This window comes from Coenobita brevimanus, chromosome 85, assembly GCF_032717465.1.
Source record: "Coenobita brevimanus isolate Jiangsu-jjx chromosome 85, ASM3271746v2, whole genome shotgun sequence".
Classification (NCBI taxonomy): Eukaryota; Metazoa; Arthropoda; class Malacostraca; order Decapoda; family Coenobitidae; genus Coenobita; species Coenobita brevimanus.
Genome location: NC_137038.1, coordinates 17,317,166 through 17,335,204, shown reverse-complemented (window position 1 = coordinate 17,335,204; position 18,039 = coordinate 17,317,166). Strand labels below are relative to the sequence as shown.

Sequence of the window (18,039 nt, the reverse complement as noted above, 5' to 3'; positions counted from 1 at the left end):
AATTTCCAATGGTATGAAAGCGATAAATGTAGGACAAATTCCACAGCGCGAAAGTATCTGTCTCGATGGTACGAAAAATGGTACGAGAGGAAATAAGAAAAATTCAAAATGGGCGCGCTGCACAGCGCTGCGCTCGCTTGCAGCGAGATAACGAACTAACCCCTCTGGTAAACACATTTTCGCGCGCTTCCCAGTCGAGTCACGTCCATCCTATCCTCTCAGCTTCGCTGTAAGTTACACTGTTTTTTGCTGTTCTTCACCTTTTCGTTTTTTCACCATGCCTCCCCTGCGCCCTGCATCATCTCCAGCATCAGGGGAACCAGGTGCAAATAAGAAACAGCATCGTACTGTCTTTCTCAAGAGGAAATTGGAAATACAGTAGTTAGATTGATTTATTTACCAGTAAATGTACAATGAAAGACACAACTATCTTCCCAGTTCAGTCTGAAGAAAATTTACACCAGGCTAAATACAATCAATACCCTGTTTCTAGTAGTGCGTGTTTCAAATGGTTAAATTTTTCCACGCTATATTCGTCGGACTTTGGGAAGATACTTGTGTCTTTCATTGTACACTTAAAGCAGCAGAAAGACCTTATCAATTCAATGCATAATCCTCCAGCTTGTTTCTGTAATTTTCTGACAACTTTCAGTTTGGCAAATTACTTTTTCTTGCTGAAAAATTTCCTCCCCGTTATTATCGTCATTTTCCCCTACGATCGTTTCCAGCGCAGTGGAAGAAACTCAACGTGCTCAAAGGTGGATATCATTTCCCAATTTATCAAATGGAGGTTAGGTTAGTTTAAAATTATTAGGACAGATAAGTTCGGTTAGGCCAGGTTTAGGGAAGAACAGTCCATTCCACCGTTATGTTAACGAAATAAACAAGAGTTGTCACACCAGAACAGCTAAAAATGATGGAGAAACAGATTTAATAAGAAACGTTTACTGTATTTACCAACCCAGAAATAATCTGAAAAACATAACAGACTATCAGGAAGAACTGATTTGGTAAGATGCTTTTGCTGCATAAAGTAAAATGTATGTCTAGCCCCCTCAGTGGCTGTGGGTTCAGATATTTGCGTGCACCCATTGTCGGCCTAGGGACCATTTTTTCAAAGTTCTAAAATCAATTTCTTTTTCTCACATATGTGAAAAGACTCGTCTGGCACACCTGGCTTTTTTTTTTAAATTATTTTTTCCCCTAAACCCATCTTGTGATTTGTTATGATTTGATCATTCTTTTTCTGTGTCTGACCTCCTCTCTTCTTATTTCTCCCATGTTTCCTGTCACTTCTTATTGCTTTTCTTTCCTTTACAGATGGCTTTACATTTTGTGACAAGCCAAATGGTTTCCTGTAAGCCAGGAAACCATTTACAGCGCTGGGTGGTAACCATATAACCAAACCATACGTGCTCCCTACGTGTAAACAAGTGGGTTGGTGGAGGGTTAGTGCCCCTCCCCATAAAACAAATAACTCAAAGTCAAATGGCCACCCCTTACGGGATTGTGGCGTATGGCAATAGATAGATAGATAGATAGGATGACTGTTACATCCGCATGTATACATCGGCCGAAAACATCTGGGACGAAGTGAACTGTGAACGCCAGACTGCTTGAGGTGGTAGAGCAGGGTTGTGTAAACACACCAGTGACCCTCATTCCCTTCCCATAATTGCTCGTTTTTTTTTTTTTTTTTTTTTTTTTTTTTTTTTTTTTTTTATAGCTCACCCTAACTCAGTGTCACTGACACCAGTACAGTAAGGTGTTGTTCAGGGCCAGCAGCTATGAAAGCAATAATGGAATACATTATTGTTTGTATCAGTCCTCTCTCTTTCACTCATACACATAAGAACAAACAAAAAAATGAGCAGTAAATGTACACTAACTCTAAGGAGCAGAAATAACTGTGCTCAGTCGGTCCGAAATATATTGGGAAGAGTGATACCGAACAAAGAATGTGGAACTGAATGCTAACCTACAAGAACATGTGGGATGAAAGAGTAATTTTTTTTCTGATTAGCAAATACTTTTCTTCCATATCGTCTCTTAAAATTGTAAAACTCATAATCTTTCGTGTAAGCATACAGCCTAAAGACCATGCCAATTCAGTTTATATTCCTCTAGTTTGTCTTCTATATTTTTCTGACTATTTTGAGGGTGGTAAATTATGTTCTTTTGCTGAAAGAAACTTACTCAAAATTACGACTCATGTAACATAAGCATTTAAACATAGGCGTGGAGTGAAGAGAATGCCTGACTGTTGGGATGGTAGAGTAGGGTCATGTACACACACCAGTGACCTTCATTCCCTTCCCGTAATTGTTCGCAGTTTTTTATAATGCCCTAACTCAACGTCATTGACACCGAAACAGTGAAGTGTTGTTTAAGGCCGGCAGCTACGAAGGGGTTAATGGAATACTGTATGAAAAATTCAAAATGGGCGCGGTGCATAGCGCCTCACTCGCTTGCCGAGAGAAAACGAACTAACCCCTCTTTGGTAAACAAAATTTCACACGCTTCTCAGTTGAGTCCGCATCCCTCCTCTTCTCACAGCCTCGCTGTACGTGAGGATATTTTCACAGCCCTTCTCCTTTTTGTATTGTTTCGCCATGCCTCCCAAGCACCCTGCATCATCTCCAGCATTGGGGGAGCCCGCTGCAAAGCAGCAACAGCACCGTACTCTAATTCTGAAAAGGAAATTGGAAATTATAAGACCCCATGAGGAGGGGCAGGGAGTCATGGAGATTGGACGTGCTTTAGGCCTTGCTGTTTCCACCATTGGAACTGTGACGAAGTAAATGGAGATGTACAAGAATATGGCCACCTTCTCTACAATTGTGTACAGGTATTGCTTACTTATTAATAAGGGGGGGTAAAGTTTAGGTGGGGGTCCGAGGGGGTCCTGGGACGCATCCCGCCATTTATATGTGTATTTCAGTGGGGAAAATCGTTCTGATATACGAAATTTTGAATTCCAAAAGTTTTTTTTTTTTGGTCCTTATCCCTTTCGTATATCAAGGACTCAGTCATTGTATGCCATACATATACACATGTTACATTAATTTTATGTATTATTATATTAATTATTATGTATGTGGTATTTACTGTATATGCAAGTCACACTACATCTACAGTGTATGGTGTAAGACAACAGGAAATGGATGTTAATCGATGTTCTGGAAAAATTGTTTTTCCGGCATTTTGAATTCCCCCTGGCTCCTGGAAAACTGAGGTTCTACTGTATTAAATCACTGATGTTCTCTGTCTCCCTGACGTGGACCCCCATCCTTTCTAATATTAACTGCAACACCATGCATACCATTCAGAACAGTGCTTATTCAACATCATTGGCTGCATCTAAACTGCATGCACAACTCACTCACATTATGAAACTCAAGTCCCCCTTGTTAGAGAATATCAGCATGATAGGCACACAGTTCTATGAAGCAACCTGTATCAACTCACAGTAACCGTGCCAGTAAATGACAGCACCTCACAAGAAGACACAGAACTGTCATCACACAAACATTACCAGATCTTCAACACTATCCCACCTTCAGACATCCAACACTCACAGTAAAACAACACCTACATACTCATTTCATGTAGGGAGCAATACAACACCTCAGTCTGAACACTGCTACAAGTTCCCCCATCCTAATATTCACCCATCAGAAATATTAGATTTCCTTAGAACTAATTAAGTTCATTTAACTAGGTTTTGGTCAGGACATCACCCAGCCCTCCTCAGTTACCAGCTTAGATTCAGGATGGTGGAATCACAGATGGCATGTTTCCCATTTGTAGAAAAGGCCTGCACAAAGGATGGGTGGAATCACAGATGGCATGTTTCCCATTTGTAGAAAAGACCCGCACAAATTTGCACACATAATGGAGCACTGCACAGCACATACTATACGAAGACTCAGACAAAACATCAATGGTGTAAGGAACCTCTGTGACAGCTGCATAAGGGCAGTTGTTTACCTGCACTTGATGGGTCACCTCAGTCAGGCAGATGGGGTTAAGTAGCAACAACAACAAAACCAATGGCATATTTGGGGGCTGGTTGGCGCTTTGCGCCAGCCGGTCTCCACAGTAAGTTTACGCTAGGTACTGGTGGAAAAAAGCCTGCATTAAATTTGGGAGCATGCGATAAAACCATAGAAAAGAGCATTCTAGATAAAATGGTCACTTCATAGACCCCTCCTAGTGTGCAACCAATCATATCAATGGTTGTGTTGCTTTGGCCTTCAAGGTCAACAAAGGCCATAAAAAGGCCATTTCAGAATTTGATTTTTTAAAGAGTCCATGAAGGAGTCAAAATGATATGAAACAAAAAATGTTCCATGCCCCCAAAAATGGTGGAGTGGGCATCATTAGATTTGACAGTGAAGGTCAAACAAGGTTTTAATAATGAATAAAGTCAGAGTTTGCCCATAGCAAAAAATGGACAAAGAGAGGTTGTGTGTGTCCAATGCAAATGTTCTGACAGTGGCCATCATCTTTATTTGCTAAGGTGGTACAATATCAGTTTGTACCATCTTGCTGTCAACAAACAAACAAACCTCTAATCATGAAGAGAATCTTTGAAAACTTTGATTTTTTCATAAAATGTTCTAAGTAAGTACTAAATAGGTTACTGCTACATATAGGGGACAGTGTAATTTGCAACTTTTGTTTTTCACTTTTGGGAGTTACGAGTAGAATAAGGGTAGTGATGCCAGTGCTGTCCATCCTCCAGGTTCCACATGTGAAATGTATGGGCCCCTTTTACTGGTAATTGTTATAATGTTGCCACTACGTAACAATTACAGTATACGGTCGACCCACACTATTCGTGGGGGTTACATACTGAACCCCCTTGGGAATGGTGAAATATGCAAATAATCTATACCTTACACAATAGTAGCTGGTTTAGCTGTTTTAATATTCCAATTACCTAAACACCTACAATGAAACCTATCTTTCTATCTATTGCCAGACGCCTTAAATCCCGTACGAGGTGGCCACAAACAAATCGCCTCCACGTCACCCTGTCCCCCGCCATTTCACTGCCCTGCTCCCAATTCACACCCCCTTCTCTCATATACCTCTCCACTCCATCCCTCAATTTCATCCTTGGCCATCCCCTCCCTCTCTCTCCCTGCACCTCATTCACATACACTCTCCTCATCAGTTTCTCATTGTCCATCCTCTCCACATGGCCAAACTACCTCAGTGTGTTTCTCCTAACACTTCCTGTCACATCCACATCCACACCACAATGCTCCTTCACATCCTCATTCGTCAGTCTGTCTCTCCATGTGACTCCACATGCTCCTCTCAAATAATTCATTTCCACTGCTCTCACTTGTGTGTCCCTCCAACAATGTCCAAGCTTCACTTCCATACGTTAGAGTTGGTATCACAATACTGTCATGTAATAACTTTTTCACTTCCATGCTCGCTTCTCTGTTTCTTATCACTGCCTTCAAAGAACCAGCAACCTTTCTTCCCTTCTGTACCCTTTCAAGCACTTCACCCTCCAAACTTCCATCCTTACTCATCACATTACCTAAGTACTTAAACGCACTCACATTTTCCATTTCCTCATCATCCAACCTCGCTGTGCATTCACTGACTTCACCTCTCTCAAAGACCATCACTTTACTCTGCCCTACATTGACCTTTAGATTCCGTTTCTTACACACTCTCCCAAACTCATCCACCAAGCCTTGCAGCTCCCCTTCGTCTTCACCTAACAACACAGTATCATCTGCAAACAACAGTACAGGGAGTTTCCAAACACTACCCTCTGTCATTAGGGCCACTCCAACATCCACTGCCCTACCTTGTATCTCTTTTATAACCCCATCCATATACAGATTGAACAGCCATGGAGACAAGACACATCCCTGTTTCAACCCAACCTCCAAATAGAAAAACTCACTTAGTTCACTATCCACATGCACTGCAGCCTTAGCACCCTCATACATACTGTTCACAGCATTCAGCAACATCCCGTCTACTCTTTATATTCTTAATACTTTCCACAATCCTTGTCTATCCACCATGTTATATGCTTTCTCCAAATCCATGAAGGCCGCATACAGCTTCTTTCCCTTCTCTAGGAACTTTACCACTAAATTTCTAAGAATGAATATCAGATCTACACAACCTCTTTCCTTCCTAAAGCCTCCCTTTTCTCCAACTAATTCCTCCGTTATTTCCCTAACCTTGTCAGTAAGTATCCTACTGTATACTTTTCTTATTACACTAAGAAGACAAATGCCCCTGTGATTACCACACACTTCTTTTTCCCCTTTCCCTTTGTACAAGGGAATAATTATACCTGCCTTCCAATGGACACTACCTTCCTCCCAGGCCAATTTGCACATCTTCCACCTGAAACCTGTTAATGCAGTTTATGGCACATTAATACTTCCGGAAAAGACAGTACAGGATGATACACAACCCTTTTTGGGTACAGTGTACTATACTGCACATGTGTAGACTCTGCACCATCTCGTGGTTAATGATGTTAATCTGTGCCACATTCTTCCTGAGGCAGTCCTCCGCCCACATATTTAAGGCTGATTCCATTTGTACAGTGCTCTTATCTCGCACAGTTGTCGCCATGTTTGCACTACCAGTTACACTAGCTGCAACACGGCTGGATTAAGCATGTGAGAGGCCCGGGACCTGCTTGGAAGGGAGGCCCCCTTTCCAACTCCCCCAGTGGCATACACCACAGACTGGTAACCTAAATCCTAATATATAAATAGGACACTTTTAGTTAGGAAATACTGAATGGGGACTATTCATCCAATGCTGTAATATGTAATGCATAAACACGAAATGAAATGAACACAAGTTGCTCTGGTGGGAGGCCCCCTCTTGGTGGGTGGCCCAGGGCCCGGGACCCTTGGGCCCCCCCCTTAATCCAGCGGTGAGCTGCAACAGCATCATGAATTGCCTCATTTTTCTTGATTTAATGCACCAAGCTCTCGTTCATGCCAAAATGTCGCCCAACAGCTGCGAACGATTGCCCCTTGGGCCCTGTGCTCAGCAGTTTCACTTTATCTTCCAGCAACATCACTTTCTTCTGCTGCTTAAACTCCCTGGCAGCAGATGCACCCTGAGCAGTATGTTTAGGACCCATTTTTCACAGGGATAAAGAATGGGGTTGATTAACAAAGCCATAATAACATGCAGAACACAGGTGGATGCACAACCTATGAATTGAACTAACTAAGAATGAGTGTGATGGCATATGACTGCATCTGCTCTTTGAATGGCCAATAGGATAGGAAGAAAGAAGACACATAAGCAGATAATAAGAGATAATACCCTATAGCCAATCACAAGCAACCTCTCATTGCATGAGAAAAGCGAAAGATTTGTGCTGTGAAATACTGAGCGGTATAGAGTGCTGATGCCGTGCTGAACAGCACATACCTATAAAGGGTAACTGCATAGTTTTACTGTATAGGACATTATTTCTCATGAGAAACATGCTAAAAAAGTCACTTATGAATCACTAGGAACAGCAGCTGATTCTGTGGGAAAAGCAGGAAATATCATCCTGTGAATTTTTTTAATTTCCCAGAAAAATCCATGAATGTGCGAACCCGTCTATAGCAGGGATAGACTGTGTTCACCTTTGGAAGGATGTTGAATTGTGAAGGGATATTGAATATCATATGCAACCAGTCCAATTAAAAAAATACTGCATCTCCAAGCTGAATGAAAGGGTCTGAAGGTGACAAGAATAACCCATACAGTATGTCACTGGACTGAAGTACTCTCAGTTTTCCATAAATATGACAGTTCAGCTCTGAAACCATCAATCCTAATAGCTTTCCCACTGCCTATGACTTCCCTTTGGTTTTAGAACTTCTTTACTTTTCTCATGAAAAGCTCAGACCTCACTATAACAGTACAACATATGCACTTTTCATATAACATTGACCATACTGATTCTCTGTAAGGAAGTTTACCTCCCCTTAGTCATTGTTTCATAACCAGTGGAAATTGTTCCTCATGTGAGGCATGCAGCATGTCATGTGCTGACCTTCATTTTGCCTCATATGAAGTCTGCAGCTTGGCAGGGACTAATATAATATATACAAAAGATTTGTGGGAGCATCTGGCTTTTGTAGCTGAATGTATACTGTTTGTTGAGTATGGTGCTGGACTATATGAACCATGAGATAAGTGAAAATTGCTCTGTTTTCATAGGATTGATGGATGGACTAACAGAGGAGCTGAGGTATGCAGATCGCCACCCCAACATCCGCCTCACTTGTGTTCACCCCTTTGTAATTGACACAGGGCTGGCCAAGAAACCACGTATCAGGTACCTTTTGCTTCCTTTTGTAACTTTGTATGGCTTTGGGTGTGTTAGATTCTCCAGAAGAGGAATACAGTATATAACTGCAGAGAAGGTAATAAGTATAATATATTATACTGCATAAGTGATGAACATCTGGGTTTTGGAGTAGTAGAATATATGTGGCATACGTTTAGTAAGGAATGTAGTGGGAAAAGCATGCAAAGACTTCAAGGTATATTATTTATGAATCTGAAAAAAGTGTGTAATATGGTGAGTTGATACGAATTACGCGTTTTCCATTTACACTCAGTCCTCAAGTACCATGGGCAGTAGGGACTGGACAAGGACCATGGCACTCAAAACTTGTGCCACTCAGACAATATGTTTGCATGTTTAACCCTTTAACCGCAGGCATTGTTTTGCCCCGACTGGCCTCTCCCGCGGGCGTTCCAGTCAAAATGTAAACAAACTTTAAACCTTTATAACTCTGCACAGGATAAATCTAGAGCGAAAAATAAGGTACCATTAGAAAGTACTAACCTTCAGGTTTGCAATGATGTAGGTTTCATGATTTCGTTGACTATCACTGGATGGGCAGTGCCATTAGAAGTGAGCAATCTAAAATCACTATTTTTCGCTCACACACCATTACCAAATGCCAACCTCATTCTGATAATAATACTATAAACATATATGAACACTGCACATACGATAAACACCCACTCTGTGTTCAGTGAGGCAGGTAAAAGGCACTGTAATTGCCCGCACTTCACTGCCACATCAGCGGTGTTGTAATCACTATTTTTCACTCACACACCATTACCAAATGCCAACCTCATTCTGATAATAATACTATAAACATATATGAACACTGCACATACGATAAACACCCACTCTGTGTTCAGTGAGGCAGGTAAAAGGCACTGTAATTGCCCGCACTTCACTGCCACATCAGTGGTGTTGTCACTCACACAGCTGGACAGATACTGATGCGTGTTTGGTCAGGGGTGGGGTGGGGGGGCCCGGGGGGTGGGAGGTGGGGGCCCGGGGGGTGGGAGGAGGGAGGTGGGGGTCGGCTGGAGTGAAAGAACTTAATAGCTACTCTCCCTTGAAACAATTGGCGCACGGAAAAAACGCGCGGTATTCAAAATATTCACAAACATTCGAGAATGACATCCGCGGTTTGGTCCAGTTTTTGCAATGTCATTCTGGGATGACACCCGCGGTTAAATGGCTAATGGTTCAGTGTGTTCCAGGAACTTTCCAAAACTTTCACTTTTACCTCTTCTTATCACCCTACCCTATGTAAATTACCTGCTATTTAAAGACACCCTCAGGTAAAACACAGAAAGAGATGTAACTACTGTAATTAAGAACATCAGTGGTATTGGAAATAGTACCGTATTTCGCGGCATATAAGACGCACTTTTTTGTCTCAAAGTTACCTTAAAATATCCCCATGCGTCCTGCACGTTAGACTAAGGCAGGTTAGTTAGGCTTCACTGAGAAGAAACTCTTATAAAGATGATCATCTCAATGCTTAGCAACCACAGGTGTTTTCTACAGTATGCAGACTTGATTTTATTTTTAAAAATAATATACACTAGTGTGTATATGCAGCAGATTTAAGAAACACCCGAGATCAGAAACACATAAAACTTTCGCGGGTTTATTTACAGCACAACTGGCTAACATCGTGATGATCGTGAAGGTATTTAGCGGTTTGGCAATTTAACAGTTTAGCATCCACACTATTCCAGCAAGCTAACGTACATGATCACTGGTGAACTGTCTGCTAACCTTCTGAAAGGCAATCATGACCACTTTGCTTGCCATCCATTCACTAACGAGCAAAGCAATCATACTGGAGAGATGCTGGCTAGTGAAACTGCCAAGTCATCAAAACAGACTTTCGTCACGTATGGAAATACAGTAACCCTAATTAGGTCAGTTACTTTTGTGACATTTTGTGAGTGTATATATGCAGCAGATATTAAAACACGCAAGTTCAAAGACACAAAGCATTCACGGTTTGTTTTCAGCTCAAATGGCCAATACCGTCAAGGGGTTTAGCGGTTTAGCAACTTAGCAGTTTAGTGTCTAGCGTACACCCTACTCTAGCAAGCTAACGTGCTCACTGGTGAACCGTCTGCTAACCTTCTGAAAGGCAATCATGACCACTTTGCTTGCCATCCATTCACTAACTAGCAAAGCAATCATGCTGGAGAGATGCTGGCTAGTGAAACTGCCAAGTCATCAAAACTGACTTTTGTCACGTATGGAAATTCAGTAACCCTAATTAGGTCAGTTACTTTTGTGATATTTTGTGAGTGTATATATGCAGCAGATATTAAAACATGCAAGTTCAAGAACACAAAGCATTCACGGGATTGTTTTCAGCTCAACTCCAATACCGTCAAGGGGTTTAGCGGTTTAGCAACTTAGCAGTTTAGTGTCTAGCGTACACCCTACTCTAGCAAGCTAATGAAGTTACAGCTTCACTTTTTCAGCTAAGTGAAGTACTTTAGCAATGTCTATGCAACTCAGGGCACACCCAATTACAGTATTTTGTTATGAAAATAGGATAAAATTCACTGAGTAGCATAACTGATGCAATATCTGAAATAGCAGTGCCTGACGGGCATTCATATCAGCGTCCGCCATTTCTGCTGTATTCTTAGCAGACGAAGCGATCAGAATGATTGACAACGTTCACTCTCTGCATCTCTGCTGCCTAAGCAAAGCTCTCATGATCGGCAATATGGATCATTTAGGCCGTAACGTCCAAATTTGTTAGGTTAGGTTAGGTTAGGTTAGGTTGTAAAATCATTTGCCATTTTGGACGTTACGGCCGAAACGACCAGAATCCTAAGGTGTAGGTGAGAGTTTGGTGTGGGTGTAGTTAAGGAAGTAGAAGTGGGAAGAGTCAGGCTAGGGAACTGATAATCCGCTTATTATAATCCCTTCAGCCCAGCAATGTATTTTATAGGGTAGTTTATTCATGCTCGCCATATGATTTTATTCAGTTCAGGAAACATGTACTGAGGAGGTTAATGTGGGCTGTATCAAATGCCCCAAGTCTGAATATCGCCTGTGCTCAGTTAAAACGATTGCCAAGTTAAAATCGTATGAAGTGTGGTATAAGCAATTCAATGGATGGTACTGAGGACCATTTACTGTATGAAAGTGACAGTGAAACAGTGATGATGACTGTGGTGATGACTTCCAGTGATGCTTCAGGACTCGGGGGAAGTAGTGATGAATTCTCAGGATTTGAAGACGAGTGAAATTTTCACCATGTCAGTAATATGAAGTGAATATAGGTTTTAGGTGATCATGACAGATGCAACCATGGAAAATTTAGGATCAATGGTGCTGTACACCTTTAGTCTTGCACTGACGATGTTTGGATGAATAAATTGTTTGAGATGTTTCATGTCCTTAAGTGATGATATTTATATTGAACAACCAAATACATTTTGATGTTTTTGGCATATAATAAAGCCACTGGGTACTCCAAAACGGACTGATGTAAATGTTTCAGAGGTGAGCGAATGTTGCATGTGGTGTGTACATGTGTGCGTGTGTGTGTGTGTACCATAGCGACTAGGAGGCAGCAGTGTTAAGACCAAAAATGGATGTTTTCACAGTACTCGAATGTTTTGAGATGGATGTCTGTTTTTAGCAAATTCTGGTAAGAGAAATATGCATTTTTAATTGTTGATGCTGCAAGGAAAACAGCTGACAGTAAGGGAGTGATACTGGGAGAAGAGGGTTGAGCCAGTTGTCTAGCGCTTGGGATGCAGCAGTGTTGCTAAGAGATAGTTTCACCATTCTCGACATGTTTTGAGATGAATGTCTGTTTTTAGTAAATTGTGATCAGTGAAGAACGTATTTTTAACTGTTGATGCTGCAAGGGAAACATCGCTGACAGTGAGGAAGTGATACTGAGAGGAAGGGGTAGAGACTGCTGTCTAGCGACTGGGAGGCAGCAGTGTTACTAAGGTGTAACAATGGATGTTTTCACCATAGTATGTTTTGAAATGAATGTTTATAGTAAATTATGATCAGTGAAGCATACATTTTTAATTGTTGATGCTGCAAGGCAAACATAGCTGACAGTGAAGGAGTGATACTGAGAGAAAAGAGTAAAAACAGCTGTCTATCCTGTTCCCAAGCAGCCTTGCTATATTGAACTTTGGTTGTAAAACATTGTAATTTGTGTATTTACAAGTGCTACCTTTTTATATTATTTGTGGAGGTAATTACAGGTTAGTTAGAGTGCATGATTAATGATGGTAGTCATCTGATATTGTGCTTGAGTCAAGGCAATGTGAGGAAATTCCGTAACAGGTGTGGAATATGACGGGGTTCTTTTAGGATAAATGAACTGATGTGAACATTCATTGTATTTTATGTTTTCGTCAGTGAATGAAAGAATAGAGTTTATTGACTTCATTTGTGGTTTTAAATTCATAAAATATTAAAAACAGTGTTTAGATCAGTTTACTGATACATTTTTATCAACAAAGTTGAGATGGCCTCGTGGTTTGAAGTCACGTTTTGTTAAGATGGGGTTTTGTTTTCTCTTTTCCTGTATCATTCTTTGTACATAAAAGAAGAAACTAAAGGATGATGAGCAGTACTGAATAGATTCTGAAAGGTGAGTGTTGTATCTAAGTGATAGTGGCTCATATCAGTCACGTTTTGTCAAGAAGGGGCATTGTTTTCTTTTCCTGTACCATTCTTTGTATATCAAAAAAGAAACCAAAGGCTGATGATAAGTAATGAATAGATTCTGAAAGGTGAGTGTGTATCTGTGTGGTAATGGCTCTTATCAAGAAACCTTACTGCAGTCTTGGTTGGGGCAAACTTTTTTTTCACAGAACTGCCCTGCCAGAATTAGGGTGCGTCTTTCACAATGCTGCGTCTTACATGCCGCGAAATACGGTATTAACAAAGCAAAAGTTGGGTTGATAAAGAGCTCCCCAGCACTCACCCTGTGGCCCCCCCCATCCTCAATGTTGTTGTCAAAGTTTCACCATCTCTTGTATCATGTGGCCTTTGGGAAAGACATTAGGCTGTATGCTGAGACAAAAATTTATGGGTCTGGCAGTTTGGGGGGATGAAATAGAACGAAAATGTGTTTACCAGAAAAAATTACTCTTTCATCCGTGTGTTCTCGTGAGTTAACGTACAGTTTCACAATTTTCGTTTGATATTGCGCTTCCCAACACATTTTGGACTGACTAAGCATATGACTTAACTGCTCAGTCAGTCCAAAATGTGTTGGGAAGCATGATATCGAATGAAGAATGTGAAACTGAACACTAATTCACGAGAACACATGGATGAAAGAGTAATTTTTTTTCTGGATAGTAAACATTTTCATTCCATTTCGTCCCCTAAAACTGCCAGACTTTCTCTGATCCTCCACATAACACCCTAAGAACTTCTCAGTCAGCTGCAGGACAACATACAGTATGAACTTTCACTGCTGTCAGGCTCACATCACCAGGGTTCCCACGCACGATCTTCTTTATCTTCTCCCGGTCCTTCCAAATCATTCTGATGATGCTTTCATTCATGCCATGCTTTTTTACCATTTCAGTAAACGTACGCATTACTTACTAGAAGGACCTTACCAATTCAGTTCATATTCCTCCAGTTTGTTTTCTGTATTTTTCTAACTGTTCTGTATTTTTCTGACTACTGTATTTACAGGGTTGTAAATTACCTTTTCCAGCTGAAAAATTTCCCACTTTTTATCATCATGTTCCTTAAGCCATACCCATGATTGTCTGTCTTGACATACTCAAAGATGGTTTTCATTTCCCAACTTCCCAACTGGATGCTAAGTTAGGTTAGGTTAGCTTAGATTAAATTATTAGGTACAGTTAAGCTGGATTAAGTTTGGTTAAACACAGGTAAGGACAGGCTCTTCCACCACCCTGATGAATCAAAAGAGTTGACACTGTGGAACATACCTAAAAACAACAGAGAAACAGATTTTGCATGAAACATTTATTTACCATCCAGATATAATCAGAAAAATATAACAGACTATCAGAAAAAAAAATGTGAAATGTGGAACTGAACGCTAACTTACGGGAACACATGGATGAGTTATTTTTTTTTTTATTAGCAAGCATTTTCGTTCAGTTTCGTCCCCTAAAACTACGAAACTCATATGATTGTGGGGTACAGTTGGTGAGACGCAAGAAAGGACTTGATAACCTTATGCTTAGTCGGTCCAAAATGTGTTGGAAGGGCAAAATCGAATGAAAAATGTGGAACTGAACAACTTATGAGAACACCTGGATGAAAGTTATTATTTTTCCAATTAGCAAACATTTTTGTTCCATTTTGTCCCCTAGAACTGCAAAACCCATTATGAGTGTGGGGTAGAACTAGGTGAGGCGTGAGAAAAGATTGATAACCATATGCTCAGTCAGTTGGAACAAGGCCAAAAAGAATAACAGGTCTTGTCATGCAAGGGCAAATTTGTGTCCAGCTCACACACACTGTCATGGCATGGACACACCTTAGAATCGGTTGCCAGCCAGTGATGAACAGGCTCAGTTGTTGGGAGGTCAGAGGTCAGACAGGTTATCTCTCTCTAGTCTCTGTTGTCAGCAGTCCTCTGGATATAATGTGCCAAGAGTGTAAAAATGCCTTGCAGTTGTGCAGTGTTTGGGTGTAATTCTTTGGGTATAAAGGGTTGCAATATATAATTGGTAACTGGTCAAGTAAGTTTCTAATGTTCATATTTCTCCATAATAACTGTTTCATCACCCACCCATGGCAAGGCAGTTTTAAATGATAAGCTTAGCAATCACCTTTACTGTTTGAACTGATGTGCATACTAATAGGTATTTTTATACAATAGGATTAAATTGATTTGGGGTGTTTAGTATTCTGGAAGTGTTTGGCAACTATCCCCCCACTTTTCCTTCCTCTACCTCCTTTGTCTCGCGTCACTCCCTTTTTCTGTCAGGTCTCTGTTTAATGAGGCTTTGACTGAAGCTTAAAATTCTCTCTCTCTCTCTGTATATAATAGAAACATGCTTAGCAGTACTATAATAGATGAAAATGTATTGCATTTGCAAATTATATACCCTAACTTCAGCTTCCATGCTCCACTTAACTACAGTAATCCCTCTACTATCCGATGTAATAGAGCCAAAGGCATGTCTGGAGAGTGGTCCTGTCCGGATAGTGGGCCCCAGCCTCCTGGACTTGTACTTATGGACCCTAACCTAGCCTGACTCAGAAAAACACCTATACATCTCCCTACTGGACATGCATAGCACCTATTTAAGACCCAATTCACACCAATAAGGGACATAAAAGAATGAAATAAGTGCAAAAGAACCATAGAAAAAGGTTTTAGAGGTGAGTATATAAAATATTAAACATTCTGGGTACTTACAACAAGTCCCTGGCTCCTGGACTGGTACTTATGGACCCTGACCTATCCTAACTGAGAAAAACACCTCCCTACTGGACATGCATAGCACCTAAGACCCTATTCACACCAATAAGGGACATAAAAGAGTGAAATGAGGTTTTAGAGGTAAGTATGGAAAATACAGTACAATATGAAACATTCTGGGTACTTACAATAAGTCACTGGCCATCTCGATGAATAACCCACCTCCTCTCAGACTCTAACAGTAAAAAGGAGTACCTGAAGCGCCTGCAGTACACAGTACATGAAGTCTTGCACTGAACTTAGTCATTTGCACTCATAATTCCATTTTCTTAACACTGTGCACTCTGGTCTTACTTGCACTTCATTGTACCTTAATGAAATAAGTGTTGCACTCTGCACTTAAAGTCCTTGCACTCATAAATCCATTTTCTTAACACTACACACTCTAGTCTAATTTGCGCTCCATTGTACATCAATAAAATCAGTGTTGCACTCTGCACTTTAGTCTTTGCACTCAGAAATCTAATTTCTTAACACTGCACACTGTTTTTTTTCACTGCACAACACTAAATTCCTGTGTGGTCTAGTGACGAGTGCTTGCTGTTTATTCACTGTCAGAGTCTGAGAGTAGCTGATGCAGATGGCCTTGGGGTGCGTCACTGGGTCGTGGTGATGGAGTACCCACTGCAGACGACTCTGAAGAGAGGCGTAAACTCACGTCCAGTGGCGACTTCACCATGCCTGATGTGCTGGGCTGTGGCTCGGAGGATGAGGGCCTGTCTTGGGGAGGCAATGGTGTGGAGCCAGGACTGGGCACAGTGGGGGTCACGGGTCTGAAAAAGCTGTCAATGATTGATTGACGCAAGGAACGACGATTTTGGCGATTAATGATGTGCTGTCTGAAAGCGCGCGTTTCCTCCACAAGTCCCAGAGGCCTCATCTCCCTGTCGCAGTCCGGGTGTTCCAGGTAGTCGAGAACGAACTCTACGTGTTCCTGGAGTGCGCTGAGCTTGGGGATGGCTGGAGTAGTGTCACGCTGAGAGGAGTCCACATCATCATCACCGTCCTTGTTGAAATCTTCAAGCTGGGTACTGACACCTGCAATTGAAGATGCGATCTCAATATCAGACATGGTCTGATACCCAGGATCGCCCTTGTTGTCATCCAACCACTCACGCACTTCATCCACATCACCATCGTCGCCATGCGCATGTAGACGTGCATGGAAGTTATCCACGTCAAAACCTAGGAAATCGTGCTTCACGTCCATTCCGAGAAGCAGACGAAAACAACCATTTTCTAGAGTCTTGGCAGGAACTTTCTTCCATGCACTGGCCCAGTTGTAGATTGCAGACTTGATGTTGTAGTGGTGAAGGTTTTCCAAAGTCCACCGGCCTTGCATGTTCCGTCCCTCCCTGTGCTCATCCTTGTCCTCAAGATCAACCATCACCTCGTCCGGGAACTTCCTTCGGTATAGCCTCTTTGTTTCCACGATCACTCCTTGGTCCATTGGTTGGATGAGAGCAGTCGTATTAGGTGGCATAAACATGCACCTAATGCAGCCATTCTCGGCCACCAAGTCCTTGTCGCATGGGTGGGCAGGTACATTATCCAAGAGAAGGAGGGCCTTTACCTGGTCGCATGGGATTCCCAGTTTCTCCATCTGGTAATGGATGACCTCCTTGGCAAAATGGCGGTGGAACCAGTCTTTGAAGATCTGGGCAGTGAACCATGCCTTCAAAGAATGGTACCAAACGACAGGAAGGACATCCATCACCCCACGAAGACACCGAGGCTGCTTTGCACGGCCAACAATAACGGTCTTGAGCCAGTGCATGCTGTTAGCATGGCACAACACAAAGCAGATATCTGTTGCTTGGAGAGCTTGCGGCCAGGTATACGCTTCTCCGTCTCCTCAGCTAGAGTGTTTGTTGGCAAAGAGCAATAGAATAAACCAGTTTCGTCAGCATTGTAGACTTGACCGAGAGTGAGGCTCTTCCTGTCGATCAAGCCCTTCACCTTGTGCCGAAACTCCTCCACTCCATCCTCGTTGGCGTCCAAAGCTTTGCCATGAGACTTACGGTTGGTAAGACCATGTCATAACTTGAACACGAAGAGCCAATCCTCAGATACCTTGAAGTCTAGGGCGTCGTGAAACCTTGCGAACTTCTCAGCAGCAGCCATCAGCTCTATACCATGCACCAGTACACCAGCAGCATGTTGTTGTCGATACCAAATCAACGTGGAGCGGTCGACATCAGCATACTGGGGAGTAAACATCATC

The 18,039-nt window shown here is 41.8% G+C and overlaps 1 protein-coding gene across 1 annotated transcript in view; it reads left to right on the top strand.

The window, feature by feature from the left end:
* Positions 1 to 18,039, top strand: part of LOC145410366 (epidermal retinol dehydrogenase 2-like) — a 598,304-nt gene that overhangs the window by 368,093 nt on the left and 212,172 nt on the right. The window contains exon 6 of the mRNA XM_080280518.1: positions 8,227 to 8,344. Within this exon, the coding sequence (XP_080136644.1) occupies positions 8,227 to 8,344 (118 nt within the window). The remainder of the gene's footprint in view (positions 1 to 8,226; positions 8,345 to 18,039) is intronic.